General features: G+C 42.5%; 1 protein-coding gene across 2 annotated transcripts in view; it reads left to right on the top strand.

Annotated features, from left to right (window-relative positions):
• ENTPD1 (ectonucleoside triphosphate diphosphohydrolase 1) overlaps nt 1–20631 on the top strand; it is a 94410-nt gene that overhangs the window by 65210 nt on the left and 8569 nt on the right. For both annotated transcript variants that reach the window (XM_035025870.1, XM_035025878.1), the window contains exons 3-7: nt 4079–4196; nt 5207–5357; nt 7350–7509; nt 8589–8828; nt 10053–10310. In XM_035025870.1, the coding sequence (XP_034881761.1) occupies nt 4079–4196; nt 5207–5357; nt 7350–7509; nt 8589–8828; nt 10053–10310 (927 nt within the window). The remainder of the gene's footprint in view (nt 1–4078; nt 4197–5206; nt 5358–7349; nt 7510–8588; nt 8829–10052; nt 10311–20631) is intronic.

A 20631-nucleotide genomic window follows, 5' to 3' on the forward strand; every position in this document is an offset into this window, starting at 1 on the left:
CTGAGCCAAAGGCAGACACGCAACGACTGAGCCACCCAGGCACCCCTAGAATTACTTCCATCTTAAGGAGAGTCTTGGCCCACCTCCCCATGGCCTCCAGTCTCTGTGAGCTCAGGGTCTGTGGCCACCCACATCTCCAGGTCTGCACCAAAGGCCCTATATTGGTGTCTCCATGAACCAAGCAAGGTCATTTTTATTGTTCCTTTTCCTGGAACACTGCTTCTGTTCACTCAACCATAGCTTATGAAAATCAGTTATGATTGCTAAAATCATGTGCATGATCAAAAACTAGCTTAGGATAAAGTTGTATATACACAGTAAGATTGCAGCCATATAAAAATTTATTTAGGAAAGACTGGAAGGAGATAAATTAAAGTAACAGTGATGCCTAGTTGGTAGGATCTTAAATGCCTTTTTTTCCCTTTTCCCTTCATTTTATAGATGCTATTTAGTAAATTTTTAGTAGTCTTAAAATAGAAAGTAATATTGAAATAATATTAGGGGAATGTCTTATCTCTTCATCACCACACATCTTTGATTTTTCTTTAATGTGAAGAATGTACTCACAGGGGCTTTTAGAAGTGTTTTAAATATGAGCTACAGAGAAACACTGGATAGGAGTGATAGCATGATGCAAAGCACAGCATTGGTCAAAGCATTTCTGTTGGGTAGAGATTTTTATTTTATTTATTTATTTATTTTTTAAGATTTTATTTATTTATTTGAGAGAGCGAGAATGAGAGAGAGTACATGAGACGGGGGAGGGTCAGAGGGAGAAGCAGGCTCCCCGCCGAGCAGGGAGCCTGATGCGGGACTCGATCCCGGGACTCCAGGATCATGACCTGAGCCGAAGGCAGTTGCTTAACCAACTGAGCCACCCAGGCGCCCGAGATTTTTATTTTAAACAGAATTCTGTTGTCATGGAGTCTGGGGAATGCTGGCTCAAACAAAGGCAAGTTTCTCCACTGCCAGACTCTCTGAAGCATTCACTACCTAATGGGTTTGTGAGCCCAGGAGAGAGAGAGAGAGAGACAGAGAGAGCGAGGGATCGAGAGAGTGAGTGCACTCAGCACCCCCCAAACTCCTGGGAAGGCTTATTTGCCTAGATCCTTGCAGGCTTAGTGTTCTCTGGAACATGATTGGAAAATGCTGGTATGGTGAAAAGGAACAAAAGATGGTGGCTACCTGGGCTCTAGATGGGTCTTTGAAGGCTTCACCATCTGTACCTTCAGTTAGATCCTTGAACTATACTGGACACAATCTTTCAGCTCTCAAATAAGAAGATTACATGGAATGAGCTTATAGCTCTATGATGGGCCAGCTATGAAAATGAGTACATATGCTGACAGTTTTGTAACAATGAAAGGCAAACTTCCAAAATGCTCAAACAGAATTTTCACACAATCAAGCTTTTATCTGTCCCTCAAGCTGCAAACCATTTCCGAAGAGAAAAAATATTTGGCACATTTGGGCAGGTTAGCATTCCAGCCTGCTGTATGCACAAGGTGGAGTGCCCTCAGTTCCTGGGTTACAGTATACACTGCCTCCCCCTCAAACACTTGCCAAACCAAATGGAGCGAACCTTTCATTTCGCAACCACCTCACTGTGTAAGGCCTTCAAGAAACAGGCTGGTAGAAGCAAGTCTGATTCCTTGGCTCTGAGGGAAGAGTGGCTTTCATGTCAACAAAGACAGACTAGAATGTCTTGATCCCAGATAAAGGCTGCTAGCTGCTGCTGTCTCAGATTTTATCATAGGCCACTGTGGTTGGAACATTTTCTGGCAGGAAGAATTCACTGACCCTGCTAGGGAACAACAGAATTTGCTGTGTAACCCCTGAGCCTCTCTCTCCACCCCAGGGGGCTGCCCATGGTTCCAAAGGCCCCAGACCCCAGGCATTCCCCAACGGGCCTGCGATAGTCACTACCTAAGTCAGTTCCTGGTTTCCTCTCACTGCAAGCCTGTTTGCAGAGGAGTCCGTCCAGCTTGCTTTCTCGCCAAGTATACAGGCCTTTTTCTTTTTAAGGTCATAATGCTCATTGCCATAGGGAGTCCTGCTGTGCCTAACTAGGCCGAGGACATGAGGTTACAGAAGGCCAAGAATCTGCCCTCTGCTGCACACTGATACTCTCCTAATCTGGAGAAACAGAATAAAGCTTGACACCTCAGCAGACTCAGCTTTCAGCTATTGCCAGTGGTCCAGGGAGGTCTCTTGAATCCTCATTCTTGTCTTCTTTCCTCCCTGGAAGTTCTTAGGTTCTTACCAGGTGGTAAGACAGTATGGAAGGATATATATATAAAACAACTGCTGAGTTAAGTATTATCAAGAGGCAGATGGCACTTTGTGGTCCACAGCAGTGAAGTGTGGTGAAGAGTGGTTGGCTCACATTTTAGACGTGCCTCCTTTTTCTCTTCCTTCTGCTTCCCCGTTTACTTTCCTCCATGTTTCTCTCTAGTAGAGGGATGATAAGTTAAAGTACAGGTACCATCATGCTCTCCTCACAAGCCCATGGCAGACACTTGTTACTCAACCATGGCATTTTTCCTGTTTAAACTTAGGGATGTAACCAAAGATGAACATCAAATGATCAATAGGGGCATTCGGCAGTCTACTCCTAGGTAAATACCCAAAATAAATGAGAGCTTATATCCACAGAATGACATGTGCAAGGATGTTCCTGGTGACTATATTCCCAATAGTCCCAAACTGGAAGCAACTCAAATGTCCATCAACAGTAGAATGGATAAAAATACAGTGCATATAATAAAATAGGAAATATTCTACAGCAACAAAAAGGGGTGAACTATGGCTGCACACAGTCTGGAGGCATCTAAGAGATAGGGTAGAGCAAAAGAAGCTAGACATAAAGGAGGCACACTGTGTGAGTCCCTTTTTGCAGCTCAAAGATAGGCACAACTCAGCCGTGGTGATAGAAATCAAGACAATGGTTACCCTCAGGAGGAACTGACTGAAAGGGGCAGTAGAAAATGTTCTGAATCTTGATCTTGATCTTGGTGGTGTGGTGTATATGGGCGTGCACATATGCAAAAATTCACTGGGATGCACTTTGCTGTAGTTATCCCTCATTAAAAGTCTTTAAAAATGATTGTTCTGCCCTTGGTATATGGAGCATAAGGTCTTGGGTCTGACTCTGATCCAAATCCAGGCTCTGTCACTTATTAGCTGTGTATCTTGAGTAAACTACTTAACCTCTTTGTACTTTAATTTCTCACCTATATAGCAGGGATGAACAGAGTACCTACCCTACAGCACTGTTCTGAGGGTTAAATCAGATAATTCTCATGAAAAGCCTGGTACATTTAATGTTCTCGTGAAATGTGTTGTGGGGACTTGGTTCTTTCCCCTTTCCCCTCTGACCAATGAGTTCTTTCTCATACTGTCTTTCCCCTTCTTTTTTCCCACCTTCTTTTTTCCTTTATTCTTCCTTTCATCCCCCCTCAGTCATAAGAGCCCTGACCATGAAAATACATATCTTTTAAATTTTATTCAATACAATGATTAGTTACATTCATAATGAAAAAGCAAGCATGCTTAGTATTTTCCATGTCTCTCTTCTAGTCCAGGCCACATACCAGACCAATTAAATCCCGTATCTGGCAGAACACAGGCATCTCTAGCTTTGGGGGCTCTCCAGGTGATTCTGACGATTCCAGTGTGCACCCAAGTTTGGGAACTACTGCATTCATGGCTTTCTATTCCCTCCATGTTGTCTCAGCTGCTTCAGCATCTGGTTCTGATTCCCGGCTGCCCATCAGAATCAGCTGAGAAGCTTCTAATCAGTAGTGAGGCTCAAGCCCCACTGTGGGTAAGGCCTGGCTATTTCTAATGTGCTGCCAGCACGAAGAGCCACTATTCTAGAGGGATTGGTGTCCTGGTAGTTCTTGTGATCAGGGCGACACCAGGCAACTCCTCCTCTCTCCACATGTTCCTCTTGAATTAAAATACGTCTCCTCATGTTTTTGAAGACTCTTGTCTTTGTTTCCTTTCTGTTGCAAGCTGAGTATGGAGAAGCATAACGTAATCCTGATAAGTTCTTGATTTGTTGTTTTACCCTCAGTACGGGATTGTGCTCGACGCAGGCTCTTCTCACACAAGTTTGTACATCTATAAGTGGCCAGCAGAAAAGGAGAATGACACAGGGGTGGTGCATCAGATAACAGAGTGCAAGCTGAGAGGTAAGATGAAGGAAAAGGGGAGGGAGACAGTGGGGCATGAGAGGAACATATGTGAGAGCATGTATGGCAGGTGGGGGAACACATGAGAAGAAGGAAGTTCAGTGAAGAACATAGTGGAGCCGCTGCTCCTGTTATTGTCACTGTAAAATAATATTGAAATCAGTCCTGAATGATGGAGCCCTTGAAGAAGAAACAAATGTAAAAGTCGTCGAGTCATAGTGGCTCCCGTCAACAGGACACATCTGTGGGCCATGCACCAAGTACTGAAAATACATGATTTCATCTTCACAGTCTCCCTGGGAAGTATGTCTTACTATTCCCATTTTTTAAAAATGAGGGCACTGATATAGAGGGAGGTTATGCCACTCGTTAAGGTTACTTGAGCTAGTAAGTGATGGAACTGGGGTTCAAATTGCTAAGGAGACACGGATTCTATACCTGTTTATTCTAACAAAGGAAGAAACTCCGCTTCAGAAATTTCAGGGGACTGGCCATGATCACACATCTAGTTAGCAGCAGTTACTATTTCTTCAGTGTGCCTGGTGCTTGTTTTAATTTCTGTTCTAAATTTATTTCTCCTTTTAGGTCTTCTAGGAATTAGTCGTGTTAGTTACAGTTTTGTAGAAGAAACATGAAAAAGCAGATATATAGGGTAACTATAAGATCCCCATTTAATTTTTTTAATTCAATTTTTTATTTAAATTCTAGTTATCCCCCTTAAAATGTGAGAGAACCTGTTAGGGAGGTTATGCAATTAAATGTGAAAATTGCGCCATCCAGCGGCAAAATTATTGAACGGTGGACAGACCCAGCCTGAGGTCTGAAAATAGATCCTACCAAGGCCAGGTTCAGAGAGTTACCCTCTAAGTATAGCAACCTAATCTATATCACATCAAGAAATTGTCTTCTTTGATTTTTCTCAGAAAACACCAGTATTTTGCTCTAATATTGTCCAGGTGTGTCCTGTACTTTTAAAAAAGATTGTCATCTGCTTCTACATCTTTCCTTAGGTCCTGGAGTCTCAAGATATGCTCAAAAATTAAGCGAAATAGACATTTATCTGACTGCATGCATGGTAAGAGCCACTCAAGTGGTTCCAAAGTCCCAGCACCAAGAGACCCCTGTTTACCTGGGAGCTACGGCAGGCATGCGCTTGCTCAGGTACAGCAACATGTGGACACACAGAGCGGCTGGGGGTTAGGTTGGGTAGTGGGAGCCTTTGAAGTTACGGGATAGCACCACGCTTCCCTAACACCCCACAGTCTAAACATCCTAACGGTCCACACTTCAGAAAGAAAATCTCAGTAAGTGGGTAAAACTCCCAAACATTTGGTATGTGTTATGGTGGGAGTTTAAGTATATTAAAAAAAAAAGAAGTCTTCTTGCCCATCTCCCCACAGAGAATTCAAGGGGGAAGGGGCACAAAGAGAAGTGTTGAGCCTGTGTGCTCTGGGATTTGAGGCTACCAATTTAGCCATCCAGTATCTGGGAGGAGAAAGACCAGAGGAGACCCACAGATGTCCCAAGACACAAGCAATCACAACTAGCACATCTTCACTGGCCACCACTTAGTACCTGTGTGCATAATTTGTTTCTTTGTTCATTCATTCATTCAGCTTGTATTGACTGCCTACTCCGTCCTAGGACATGAAAGTAGGTGACTCAGCTCTCAAGGAGATCAGAGTTTCAACATAGGCCATCAATTCTTTAACAGAGGAGTGCTCAGAGCTGCTATGGGAGCATACTTGGCCCTGCCCAGAATGGGGGGAGAGAACATACGAGCTGAATCACAAAGGAGGAGTTGGAGGGCGGAGGAAGGGCATATTAGAGGCAGAGAAGACGTCACGCATTCCATTAGCTATGTTTCTTCCACATCTGTTATGTGGCAGACACTGTTCCAAGTGCTGGGGATACAGAGTGAAGAGGACAAAGTCCCTGCCTTCCTGAAGCTTGTGTTCTAACAGATGTGCAAAGGCAGGGTTGAGTGAGAGACCAGGGCATACTCAGAGGACTATAAATAGTTCTGCATGAATAGAACATAGGCTACATATACTAAAAATAATAATAATAAAATGATGAAGCAGCTTGTATTTGTTGAGCCCTTACTATGTTGTTAGCACTGTGCTTTAGTCATCATAATTCTATGAAGAGTTATTATTAACTTTTATTAACCAGATAAGGAAGCCATGGCTTACAAATGTTGAGTAAGTCACCCCAAGGTCAGTCACATGCCTGGTAAAGTGGTAGAGCCAGGATTCTGAGTGGAGTTCGGAAGAGGCAGGGTCCAGCTCACAAAGTGCTTTGTGTGCCACGCTGGGAATTTGGTGTTCATCTGAGAGATAATGAGAAGCTCTTATAGGATGGTACACAAATGGTCACACTGGGAGAGAGGTGGATTGGGGGTAGGAGATGGGGAAGAAAACTGGGGATAGGGAAGCCAGGGGTAGGGTGTGAAGCTATTCAGATGAGTGGTGAGAGGGTTCAACGCTGGTTGGAAGACAGCATCCTCTGACCTGGAGGCTCTCGATGTTGGCAGTAATTGCATCCCGTATTCACTAGGACAACCCTGGAAGATTCCTTCTTCAGGTCTCAACATCTCAGACAGACCCAATAACTGAGATACAATATGAGGAAGATTTTTTTCCCAGTCTGGCCCCCCAGTGGAAGTTGGGTATCTGTCCCAGGACACTTGCCACCTGGTATCTGCTACAGCCATAATTAGAAACCTCAAGCAGAGCCTGACTCTGGAACCAGCTGGAAGCCACCAGTGATGGCTAATGTAGCATTCGTCATCTCTAGGTGTAGCATGCATCATCTCTAGGTGTGATGATTAAATAACATCCAGCCACCGCCACCACCACAAAAATGAACATTACTTAGATAATATTTTGGAGCCAGGGAGCAACAACAAAAATGGTATTTTAGGAAGAGCAGCCTATGTAGGGACTGGAAGGATTTGGACTTGGAGAAGAGGGCCAAAAGACTAGTTCTGCCTCACCCAAAAGGAGGGCTCCTCAGACAGCCATGTGTGGGAATCTCCACGTCTCTGTTTATTCCAGGGAGTTATGATTTGCTTGCTAGGAGAACTGCTGGAAGCTGAGTACTTGTAGTTATTCAAACGAAACTGGTAAATGCAGCTCTTCCTTTGTGCAGGATAGAAAATGAACAGTTGGCAGACAAGGTCCTGGCTGCGGTGGCGAGGAGCCTCAGCAATTACCACTTTGATTTCCAGGGTGCCAGAATCCTCACCGGCCAAGAGGAGGGTGCCTACGGCTGGATTACTATCAACTATCTGCTGGGCAAATTCACGCAGGTGATTATCTCAAAGCACCCAGGGAGGGAGCTGGCTCCCTGGGGGTCAATGCCATTGCTGTCTCAGGCAGTATTTGGATCTGTGGCCAGAATGAATGTTGGATGAATGGACAAATTAATTTATCCCCACATTTGCAAGAACTTTATTACAAGAACTTTTCTTATTGGAGAAGAAGGAAGTCATATCTTCACCTTAGGGAGACATAGAGGAAATTAAAAATCTATCATGTAAGAAAGAAGGGGGGGGAGGAAAGAAAATATATATGTATCTTACTCATTTTTGCAAAAAGAAACACAGGAAGGAGAAACCATACTAAAGAGATTGGTTACCTGGTAGGGGGAAGGAGTAGAAAGGAGCAAAGGAATGAGAGGGGAGGGGGATATCTGACAGGCCTTTTATAAAGTTTCCTTTCTTTTAAGGGGCACCTGGGTGGCTCAGTCAGGTAAGCGTCTGCCTTCAGCTCGGGTCATGGTCCCGGGATCAGGCACTGCATCGGGCTTCCTGCTCAGTGGGGAGTCTGCGTCTCCCTCTGCCCGCCACGCTCCCTGTTCATGCCCTCTCTCTCTCTCTCAGTCAAATAAATAAATAAAATCTTAGGAAAAAAACTAACAACAAAAAAATAAGAATAGCTAATATTTGCCTAGTGCTATGTGTCTTGTGCTGTGCTAAGCATTTTTCTTTACTGTCTGATTTCATCTTCAGGACAACTACATGAGGAGTTCTCTCATTTTCAAGTCTCAGATTGAGGCCTAGAGAAGGTAGTTATCTGCTCAGGGTCACATGGCTGTTGAGCGAATGAGTGGAGATTTGAACTTGAGTCTTTTTAGCCCAGACCCCTGGTTTGTAAACACTGGCTATGCCAATTCTGTGTCGCTGCAGCCGGAGCTCTGGCTCTGAAGCCCCTCTTTTCCTGCTGATCTGATGTTTCTTGTTGATCTGATGCAGGCTCAGGAGCATCCAGCGAGCTCTGTGTCACCTTATGCCCCCCTTCCTTCACCTTAGCAAGTCCCTGAGTCCAAGATACAGTGTGAAGCGGGTGTCCAGAGACAGCTACCACTGGTGACTGTACTCTCTTTCAGAAAGTGAGTTGGCTCAACCTGAAGCCAAATGAAGACAGTGATCTTGAAACCTACGGGGCCTTAGACCTTGGGGGAGCCTCTACACAAATCACTTTTGTGCCCCCAAACAAGAAGATCGAGTCTCCAAGCAACACTCTGCACTTCCGCCTTTATGGCAGGGACTACAGCGTGTACACGCACAGCTTCTTGTGCTATGGGAAGGATCAAGCCCTCAGGCAGAAACTGGCCAAGGACATTCAGGCAAGTATAACTGAACCCAGACCCATCCTCCCCATATCTGGGCCATCAGCCCCCACATCCTGTTGTTGTCTCTTTCTACTTCAGTAATTGGTCTGAACTTGGTTACTGTACTTTCCAAACCTTTACAAGCAGGATATCTAACCACATCTGGTCAACCCCTGTGAATTGTCCCATCCAGACATCACCTCCTGTGTTTGTGTACTGCACTGTCTCCAAGGACACGACTCAAATCCTTTCTTGCAAATAAGTTCTCACCCCTGTGGGCTTGACAGTGAAAATTACATGCTCGAGTATTGTTGGGACGGGTGTGTAATTTATAAGCTCTTTAGCACTTTTTAGTCTCCATTTCCTACAACTGCAGAAAACAGGGTTGTTAGAAGCAACCTGGAGGGGAGGAGAAAACACTCAGGGAAAATGCAGAGTTTATCCATCAACACTTCATGTCTTGTCCCCAGATGCTTTTTGTCTTCTGAAGATAAGAAAAGTTAAACACACTCAAAATCATGTGAGCACCAGGCACACCCTGACAGACACACACAGAGGAAGGCTGTCACATCCAGCTGTTCCCTGTCTCCACTGAAAGGACAACCAGTTCTCTGCTCTCCTCCGAAGTTCCTGCTCTGGTTCTCAGAAGCACTGTCAGTAGGTGACCCCCACTGGAGTAGGTGATGCTGAGAGATGCCTACTGAGCCCCAAGGCTCCATGAAGCCTTTTATCCACAGCAGCCCCCTTTCTTCTCTTGAACATATTAGGTTGTGGGTTAAAAATCATTTTGATACTCCTGGGTTAAGGCACTTTCAAGGCATGTTGCTTCTGATTTTTTGCTTGGAGGTGGGGTTGGGGTATGGGCAGTCTCCTCCTGGAGAACTACCCCCGGCTCAGACTTGTGAGAGCCTTGAGAGTGTTCCTTGTGAATCTGCTTCTGACCTATGTATTTCATTTCATTTCATAGTACTAAGCACTAGTGGACATTCCAAACTAATGGCATTTTTGCCAGCTTAAGCTCTATTAGCTTTCTATGAATAGCGAAAGTTGATTCACATCTGATACCATTTCTGGTGACTATTATACAAATCTGACTGTTCCCAAGGGTGAAAAAGGCATGGCAGGGGCATATTGATGCCAAAGCTATTATAAAATTCCTACACATTAAGGAAGTCAGAGTGGTGCTTTTTGTATCCAACACGTTTGCACATGATGTCTTCAAGTGATTTTTCCATTCAGGGTACAAACGGAATCCTCAGGGACCCATGCTTTCACCCTGGATACGAGACAGTAATGAATGTAAGTGATCTCTACAGTAGCCCCTGCACCAAGAGATTTGAGATGACTCTTCCATTCGATCAGTTTCAAATCCAGGGCACTGGAAACTATCAACAATGCCGGCAAAGCATTCTTCAACTCTTCAACACCAGTTACTGCCCTTACTCTCACTGTTCCTTCAATGGGATTTTCTTGCCACCAGTTCACGGGGATTTTGGGGTAAGTTTGTAAAATAATAAGGTATATTGGGGGTTAGGATGATTTGGGTTGCAAGTTGTAGAGCAGATGCCTACGAAGGGTTTAAATAATAGGATTTCTTTTTCTCTCATATGATAATAAGCCTTGAGGTAGATAATTCAGGGTTAGTTCTTTGATTTAACAATGTCAGGACTTAGGATCAGCTTTTCCATTATCTTCTTGGCCTTTTTTTGTGGTGCTAAGATGGCAGCTACTGTTTCACATGCAAAAAAAGAAACAAGTTTCTCTTGCATACGTTTCGGTCCAATTTTTCAGTAGTGCCAACAAAAAGATGCCATTGGCCAGAATTTGGTGAAATACACACTTCTGAACCAACCTGTGATACAGGGGAATGGATTACTATGTTTGGTTTAGACTAATAACTGTTCATCCCTGGAACTGGGGAGTCTTTCCTACACATATTGCTCTCCTCTACATGGGTGAGATCAGGAATCTGTAAGCCAGAAGAAGGAGCTGGCTGTTGGGTAGGCGCACCCATTGGGATCTGCCATAGTTGGCTTCTTAATGTCAGAAGAAGGAGAGGCAGCAGTTAGATGTCTCTGCTAAAGGCTTTCCTCTATAAACTGAAGTTAGAAATTCAAGAAATCCCAAGGAAATATTGAAGATAGCATCATTTGCATTACATTTTGAACAGCTGGGGGACTCTTTGAATCCCAGTGCCAGTTTCTTCTTAATTACTCTAGAATAAGATAAAATATTTGAGCAGAGGTAGAAGAGGTGCCCCTTGATCTACTCATAATTCAAATTTCATATTTTGGTCCTGGAGATGAAGCATTATTGTAATCATAGTTTAGTAGTATATTGCAAAATTAGCTACCATCAGTCAAGAGGCAGTTATTGACTAAATAATGTATATACATTATCTCATTAATTACTTAAGATATCATGCATAGAAACAAGGGCTTTTGTCTGCCTTCGCACTCTTTCTCCCTTTTTCAGAAAACAGATCAGCATGTGAGAAGGGAGGTTTGACTCTCCAGTGGGACCCCAGCAGGAGAGTTTCTCCCAAGTCTCCTGGCTCAGCCCAGTGTCACAGAAATAGCTCCCTGGATAGAGCACAGGGCCTGTAGTAATTGCACCTGGTTTAAAATCTGGCTTTGTCACTTGTAAACAATACAAGCTCTTCATTCCTATCATCTCTGGGAAAACAACAATGGGCGGTACCGTGGATCCAGGCTAAACTTTACCGTGGCCCAGACCACAGTTATTCCTCCCCTCAAGGTTCCTGAGGGAAATAACATGCCAGGACAATGCCTGGCAGAGTAATACTTGGTTATTTAGCTCCAAACCTAAATTCAGAACAAACTAGAAATTCACCTGGTTGCCCTATAGCTGAGCTGGCACTTAAGGCCCATATTGGACTTTTTTGGGCCAATGCCCCTGCCCTGGATCTAACTGCTGAAAGATAAAAGAGGAGGCCACAAAAGGGAGGAAGGTGTCTAAGGGTGCTGGGGACAGCCAAGAGCCCTTTTCATTCCAGTCCTTTATAGGAAGTACCTCTTAAGGAAAAGAAATATACTGTTGTGTATTGACTTTTTAACTTTTCTGAAAGCTTCACCTCCTGGGAAACATAGCCCAATTCTTGTCTTCAAGCTTGAGCAAACCCTTTCTACTTGAGGGTGGCAGTGGTGGAATTTCTTACCTTTGAAAGTGATTCCTCCAACCTAGGTAGGGAGAAGTGGAGAGTTGGAAGGGGTGAAGGAGACTTGCGCTCCCCTTGGATGCCTTTTTGTTTGGTATCTTAGCCCCTCACTGAAATTGTTCTCTTCACAGCCTTCTGAACCTCAGCTTGGCAATCTCCTTACATTAGCTCATCGCTTTCCTCTGAATAGGATCTTTCCCCTCTGAATACAGCCCTCAGGGTTCACACTGTACCTGTACCTACTCCTGCTTTGGCAGTTTCTGTTACAGAATGGTTTCCCCCTCTGTAATTTCTCCCTAAAGCCTAAAGATTTTTTTTTTTTGGGGGGGGGTCTATTTCCTCATTTATAAAATGAGGACAGAAATGCCTATCTCCTTGCGAATTTTGAGTAATAATCCAGACAATGGTGGTGGACAGGTGTTTACCAACCAGCTCTCTGGGGATGTAGGGGCTGGTTTGTGACATTTGCCAATTTACGTGGTATAAGTACTCCTACCATGGTCTAGTTTAATCAACATAACATCAGCTGGCTCACAAAACTCTTGAAATTTTAACAGTTAGCTCTTGTGAGTGGGTAAGAGCCACGTCCAGCATATCACTGTCAGTAGCAGAAAGCTAACATACCCTAGCACCAGGTGGGCCCTTAGTAAGGTTAGTTCTTTCTCCTAACAGTCCTTTTTCTAGGCTGTTATACCTGCAGAAGTTCCCACTGCCCAGTCCTGCATCTGGAAGCATAACTATTTGCAACACAAAAATCCAGTTGCATTCCAATTATTTCCAGGACCAGTTAGCCTGGGTATTCTCAAGCCACAGAGAATTTGCAGGGAAGGAAGTTTGCCATAATTGCATTCAGCACTGGTGATTTAATTCTTACTCTGTAAATAGTATTAAAAACTGTCAATTTTTTTTCTCAGTTTGGCTACATTGGTTGCTAGACAGAATCCAATTTGTAGGCAAATTAGAAACACCCAAAAGGAAGAGGGAACATCTGCAGGGAATTATTTATGAGGTAATTTAGGAAATTTTTAAAAGTTCACATCGTATCACTTATATAAACAAGAAAGAATATAAAACAAATTCAAGGAGGAACTGGAATTAAAGAACATTAAAAACTTATTTGTTTCCATATGTATACATATACTTGTGTGTATGTGTGTGTGTATTTAGCTCTGAGCTTCCTAGTAGCCAAGGGGAGAAAATCAGATATAGTTTTTATTATGCATAGCATGCCAGGTGCCAGGGCAAAGCAGAGCTATTCAAAAATTGTTTCTTGAGGATATTTTATAAAGGAGACTTTATTAGACAATGTCTTTGACCATATTTCTTAAAATTACAATTTCTTATAGCAACTGTCACCTAGAGGCATGATATTAAAAAGCCGACTCAGTCACAGCAATTCTGTGATGGACTGAGGCAGTATAGGTCTTTGATAGACATTCAACTTGAAAGAATTCAGAGTGGCTGAAAAAGGGGGAGACAAATATCTTTCATCTTCCATAAATATTAATTATCTAAGCTGGAAATTGGAAGATGAGGAACTGAACTTTTGAGGCTCTATGTTCTCTAAAGATGGCCTAGAGTGTTACTATTCTCAGTTGCTGCTTAAATATGGGCCCACAGGTTATAGATACCAATCAAGTAAAGGTTTATATGGTAAGGTTAATCCCTAATATGGAAATTAAGAAGCTGATCACAAATTTTGACCTCAGAAGTTATAGGGCGCCTCCCCAGTACTGAAAGGCAAGGTCAGGGATTCTTAGAGCTGAGTCAGCATTTCCCTCGAGAATCACCATTGGGTCCATTCTGGCAACAGAATATCTGATGTATTGAGTCTCCCAAGTCACACCCCAAGAACAGAATCAGGATGATTTTTTTTTTCTTCAAGACTTTCAAAGAGTCATCTACCACAGCCATAGGAAGAAACTTGGTGATGTGTCCTTGAACCATCTGATTTTGATCAGTGTATCCTTATGAGGTATTAAAAGAAGAAGGTGGGTTTTGTCATTCAGTATCATTCTTGGGATTAAAAATAGAAGCATTCTGAATAGGGTTAAGGTTTCTTTTTCATCACATAATATAAATAAATCAAGGAAAAAATACTCATCCTAAACCTCATCATCCCATCCCATTAACACTTAATTTTTCTGGGTTCAGTTCTACTGCATGTTAGTGTAAACAATATTCCACCCTAGAAAAGACCTTTCCAAGGGATTTAAGAGGCCACATTAGATATTAAACTCAATTGAGTGTGTTTCTGAAGAGCATATACAGACAGGACGACTATCAGGCCTCGACACATGGAAGACTTTCAGAAAGATTGACAGGTAGATAAAATGAAAAAATAAATATGAATAGGAGTATGAATGGACTGGTTCTGGAGCAGGGGAAGAGGAATAGATGACCTTATTCTGGAGCACAACTGTCCAAGAAAGAAAGATGAATAGACACATTCCCAGCTCAGACAACAAGCAGGATTTGCCCTTGATTCTAATTCTAAGACTTGATCTCTACTGTGGCTACAGAGAAATAGTCATTTCTATATGGAATATAAAAGTAACATTATTATCTGAGAAATTTTAAAAAATCTATAAAGGAGAGAGTTTTAAAACATTACTTCAAATTTGATTCAGGTGTTTGTAATAGTTAGGAGGGCATATTTGTATTTTTTTTTAAAGATTTTATTTATTTGAGAGAAAGAGAGAGAGTGAGAGAGAGCACGAGCAGGGTGAAGGGCAGAGGGAGAAGCAGACTCGCCACGGAGCAGGGAGCCCAACACGGGGCTCGACCCCAGGACCCCAGGATCGTGACCTGAGCCGAAGGCAGATACCCAAGCGACTGAGCCACCCAGGCGCCCTGGCATATTTGTATTTATTTTGTTTTCTATTCCTTATATAATGGTATTATTCTCCAGTTACATATTGCTTATTTGATTCTCTTTTAAGAGAGGACCTAAACCTTAACCTGCACAATCAAGGCAACACCTGGGAGTAAAATATCCAGGTTGTCTGGACAGCCATCCGTGTGTGTGTGGTGTGTGTGTGGGGGGGGGGGTGGTGTGTGTGTGTGGTAAAATATGCATAATAGAAAATTGGCCATTTTCACTACTTTTAAGAGTATAGTTTTGTGGCATTACATACATTTAACACTGTTGTACATCCATCACCACCATCTACCTCCAAGACTTTTTTGTCTTCCCAAACAGAAACTCCATCATTAAATAAAACGCTAATTCCCAACTCCTCTTCCCCCCAGTCCCTGACAATCACCATTCTACTTTCAGTCGCTATGAATTTGACTATTCCAGGTATCTCATATAAGTGGAATCATATATTTGTCTTTTTCTGATTGGTTTATTTCACTTAGCATAATGTCTTCAATAGACCAGTCATTCTTAGCTCTTCAAGGGATAACAAGACTCTGGAGAATGTGTTGAAAGCTAAGGATCGTCTAAACAGAAAAATAGACATTTAAAGGCGTGCTGAAATTTTTGCATACAATTTAAAAGACATCACGATTCCTTGAGGTGGACCTGTGAGCCCCATGTTAAGAGCCCTTAATCTAGAACAAAAGGTACACATAAAGTAGAGATTAAAGTAGAACCATGAGCCCAAGTAGGGCAATGGCTGGGATTAAACACCACACAAATGTTAGAGGTCTCTTTATGAGTATGGAAAGCAAATGCAGACACATGTGCCAGAGACAGATGACCCTGAAATTGATGCCACATCTGCCTCTAAGATGCATCCTGCCAGGGCAGAGCAAACCTAGTATCTAGTAATAAAAGCAGGCAGGCCATGCTAGAGAAGCGAGTTAGCATGAGTAATGAAGTTAGATGGGGGAGGGGAGGGGAACATGTCAAGTGGTCAGTTTGGGGCAGAACTTGGGGCTGGACTGTAATACTTGTCCCTTCTGTGACTATGAGGACTTCATTTAGTCTTTACTCCAAAGTGCTAGAAATACGTTTTTGATTGGATCTTTGGTAAATGACTTGACAAACCCCCTTTCTTCCTTTACAGACAAATTTGGCTTTGGGTTACTTTTCTGGATTTGTTTCCCTGGAAACGTGATAAAGATAGGAGTGTCAGTGTATTACTAGGCAACAGTTCTTATGAAAAAAAAAATGACCCCTGAAATTAATTGTGGATTAGAAGAAATTAATGAACTATGCCTATTCTGTGGACTTCTCTAATCTGAATAAAGGCTCTATATATGTAGAGTATGTAACGAAAGGCTTTATTTTTATAGAACTTATTTATCTGTCCATCATACCATCTGTTACTTGTTTGAGTTGCACTGTCTTCCACTAGCGGGTGGGGATTCTCCTCTGTTTCCATCACTTCTTGGAACATAGTTGTTATTCAGCCAATAGTTTTTTTTTTTTTTTTAAGATTTTATTTATTTATTTGAGACAGAGAGAATGAGAGAGAGAGAGAACACATGAGAGGGGGGAGGGTCAGAGGGAGAAGCAGGCTCCCCGCTGAGCAGGGAACCCGATGCGGGACTCGATCCAGGGACTCCAGGATCATGACCTGAGCCGAAGGCAGTCGCTCAACCAACTGAGCCACCCAGGCGCCCTCAGCCAATAGTTTTTGAACGAATGAATGCATGCATGATATGCAGCCAAAAGTCAAGGAAGCGGTGGAATGAAAAAAAAATGGCTATTGATTTTGCCAATTAGGAGGTTACTGGTGATTTTAATGAGCATAGTTTTAGAAGCCATGTGAAAGTAAACAACTCCCTGGGAGATGTTCTAAAGTTGGGGGAGCAGGGAGGAGAGTGGGCAACTGATACTACAAAAACAAGAAAAAAAAATTTTTTTTTTTAAAGATTTTATTTATTTATTTGAGAGAGAGAGAATGAGAGAGAGCACATGAGAGAGGGGAGGGTCAGAGGGAGAAGCAGGCTCCCCGCCGAGCAGGGAACCCAATGCGGGACTCGATCCCGGGACTCCAGGATCATGACCTGAGCCGAAGGCAGTCGCTTAACCAACTGAGCCACCCAGGCGCCCCAAGAAAAATTTTGAGAGAGGATAGATGCTGCACTGAAACCAGCTCAGTTAAATTGAACAGGAATGCATGTATTGCATTCTGTGTAGGTTAAAAGTTACACAAAATTTGGCTGGCAAGAATGGGTATTGTCTTTATAGGTTGATATATCTGTCTCCCCAACTATGTCCTGAGGCCCTGGAAGGCAGGGATGGTGTACATACCATCTTTTCATTTTTAGGCCTGCTAGATATATTACTGCTAGGGTGCCTGGAATATTGTATATTCTCAGTAAAAGAACTTCAGTATTTGGAATATTCTAGTGAGATGTCCAGCGTGCACAGAAGCCTGGAGGTGGGAAAACATGAAGTGTGTTCAGAGATCCGAAAGTAGTTCAATGGGTTTTTCCATATGGGCAGTCCAGAGACTTGCCTCTGGTATTTTAGAAGCTTTCTCCCCTAAGCTTAAAGATCACGCTTGTGATATATAAACTCAGAGATTCCTATAGTACAGGAAAATGGTGGTAATTTTAGGAAGAGTAAAGATGAAGATATGATTCAGGGGTTTGGAAAGAAATGATTCCAGGTTTTGGAAGAAATGAATAACGCTGTTTGAGGGGCATATAATGGACCATTTGGGGGACTCACAGAAAATAGAACATATTTTAAGCTTTAGGGAGAAATTACCTCCTACAGTTATAAAGTGATCCAACCTTTTTGAAAGAAGAGTCAGATGCTTAACCAACTGAGCCACCCAGGTGCCCCACTGGGGAAAACTTTCAAGAGTCCATGGCATGCAGGGCTATGGGGGTAGGCGGTAGCATAGACCAGGAGTTCCTGCTGACAAGCTATGTATCCCACTGAAGGCTCGATATTTTGCTATATCTGCCTACACAAATTTTCTGTTTGTTAATTTTTTTTTAAAGATTTTATTTACTTATTTGAGAGGGATCACAGAGGGAAAGGGAGAAGCAGGCTTCCCGCTGAGCAGGGAGCCCGATGTGGGACTCCATCCCAGGACCCTGGGATCATGACCTGAGCCGAAGGCAAACGCCTAATGACTGAGCCACCCAGGCATCCCTGTTTGTTAATGTTTTTAAAAATAATTTTTATTTCTTTAAAAAGCACATGTCACACCTTAGCAAAAGCAGGAGAATTTCTAGGTGCTTAACTCATTAAGCCCTTTGCTGGTAGAATGAGCTCTAGGAGTAATATCAGGAAGTCTTTTGAAATGTAACAATTTAAGGAAATGTTTATTATAAAAATTAAGACATGCTCATTATAAAAAAATCAAACTGTACAAAAAGTTTAAAGACCCAACCATATGTTCCACAAGAAACTCACTTTAGATTTAAGGAATTCACATAGGCCAAAAGTGAAGTGATGGAAAAGATATTCCATGCAAGCGCCAACCAAAAGAAAACAAGGGTGGTCATATTTATATCGGACAAAATATACTTTAAGTCATAAATTGTCACAAGAGGCCAAGAAGGACATTATATAACAATAAAGAGTTAATTTACCAGGAAGATATATTAATCAAAAGTATATATGTACCCCAAATCAGAGCCCCTGAATCTTTGAAGCAAACATTGACAGGACTGATGGAGGAAGAGACGGCAATGCCAGAATGGTAGGAGACTTTGGTGCCTCACTGTCAGTACTGGATAGAACAATCACAGATTTGAACCACACTGTAGACCAAATAGATCTAACAGACAAATATAGAACATTCCACCCAAGAGCAGCAGAATATATACTTTTCTCAAGTGCACATGGAATATTCTCTAAGACAGATTACATCTTAGGTCATAAAACAAGTCTCAACAAATTTAAGATGACAAATTATACCAGGTATCTTTTCTTTTTTTTTTTTTGAAGATTTTATTTATTTTTTTGACAGAGAGAGACAGCTAGAGAGGGAACACAAGCAGGGGGAGTGGGAGAGGGAGAAGCAGGCTTCCCGCGGAGCAGGGAGCCCGATGCGGGGCTCGATCCCAGGACCCTGGGATCATGACCTGAGCTGAAGGCAGACGCTTAACGACTGAGCCAGCCAGGCACCCCATCAGGTATCTTTTCTAACCACAGTAAAATGAAACTAGAAATCAATAGCGGAAGGAGACTGGAATATTCACAAGTATGTGGAAATGAAAGAACACACTTTGGAACAACCAAAATAAACAAAAGACTGGCAAGCTGAATTCAACAGTCCATTAAAAGGATAATATACCATGACTAAGTGGAATTTATCCCTGGGATGCAATGATGGCTCCACATACAAAATCAATTAGTGTGATACACCATATTAACAGGAAGGACGAAAACCACACATCTCAATAGATGCAGAAAAAGCATTTGATAAAATTGAACACTCATTTATGATAATAAGTTTCAACAAAGTAGAAACAGAAAGAAGTTGCATCAACACAATAAAAGCCATATGTAAAAACCACACAGCTACCATCCTCCTCAGTGGTGAGAACTGTAAGCTTTTCCTCTGAGATCAAGACCCAGGCAGGGACGCCCACTCTCACCACTTCTATTCAGCATAGTACTGGAAGGACTCACCAGAGCAATTAGGCAAGGAGAAATAAAAGGCATCCACATCAGAAAGAAAGAGGTATAACTGTCTCTGTTTACAGATGACAAGACTTGTACATAACGAAAACCCTGAAGTCTACACACACAGCAAAAGAAACCTGTTAGGCTCATAAATACAGAGAATAAACTTGGTGGTTGCCTTCACCAAAATGGGTGAAGGAGAATGGAAGATAGAGGCTTCTAGTTATGCCACAGCATAGGGAATACAGTCAATGGTATGGTGGATAGTGTTGTACGGTGATGGATGGGAGCTAACGTGCGGTGGGCCTAAGGTAATGCACAGACGCACTGAATCACTGTTGTACACCTGCAACTGATGTAAAATTGTGTCAGCTGTACTTCCATTAAAAAAAAGAAGAAAGCTGTTAGAACTAATAAATGAATTTAGTAAAGTTGCACGGTACAAAATCAGCATCCAAGAATCAGTTGCATTTCTATACATTAACAATGAACTATCTGAAAAGGAAACTAGGAGAACAATCTCATTTACAATAACCTCAAAAGGAATAAAATACTCACTAATAACCTCAACTAAGGAGGAGAAAGACCTGTACACTGAAAACTACAAAACAGCGACGAAAGAAATTAAAGACAAATGCAAAGACACCCCATGTGTTCAGTGAATAGAATGGTGGCCAAGGAAAGGAGGAATGGGGAGTTGCCAATTAACAGGTGTAAAGTTTCAGTTATTCAAGATGATTCAGTTCTAGAGATCTGCTGTACAACATTGTCCTTATAGTTAACAATACTGAATTGTACATTTAAAAATTTGTTAAGAAGGTAGATCGCCTGTTAAAAGCTCTTACACAACAACGTCAACAAAATTAAAAGTACACCCTAAAAAGTCCTCCTCTCCCTCCTGGCCCACAGTCAGTTCACTAGAGGAAAATGCTCTGCGTGGTTTTAATTAATAGGGGGGGACATTTCTGGGCATTAGCTATGCATACTGGAGCTACCCAGTTTCTCAGTCAACAGAGATCCACCAGCGTCTCTTACATTCGAGGCCGCGCTCTAGGAATTCGAGAGAGCGGTTTTCTGCCACTTACACATCTGTA

This window comes from Mirounga leonina, unplaced genomic scaffold (genome assembly GCF_011800145.1).
Source record: "Mirounga leonina isolate KUSES-001 unplaced genomic scaffold, KU_Mleo_1.0 Mir_114, whole genome shotgun sequence".
Taxonomy (NCBI): domain Eukaryota; kingdom Metazoa; phylum Chordata; class Mammalia; order Carnivora; family Phocidae; genus Mirounga; species Mirounga leonina.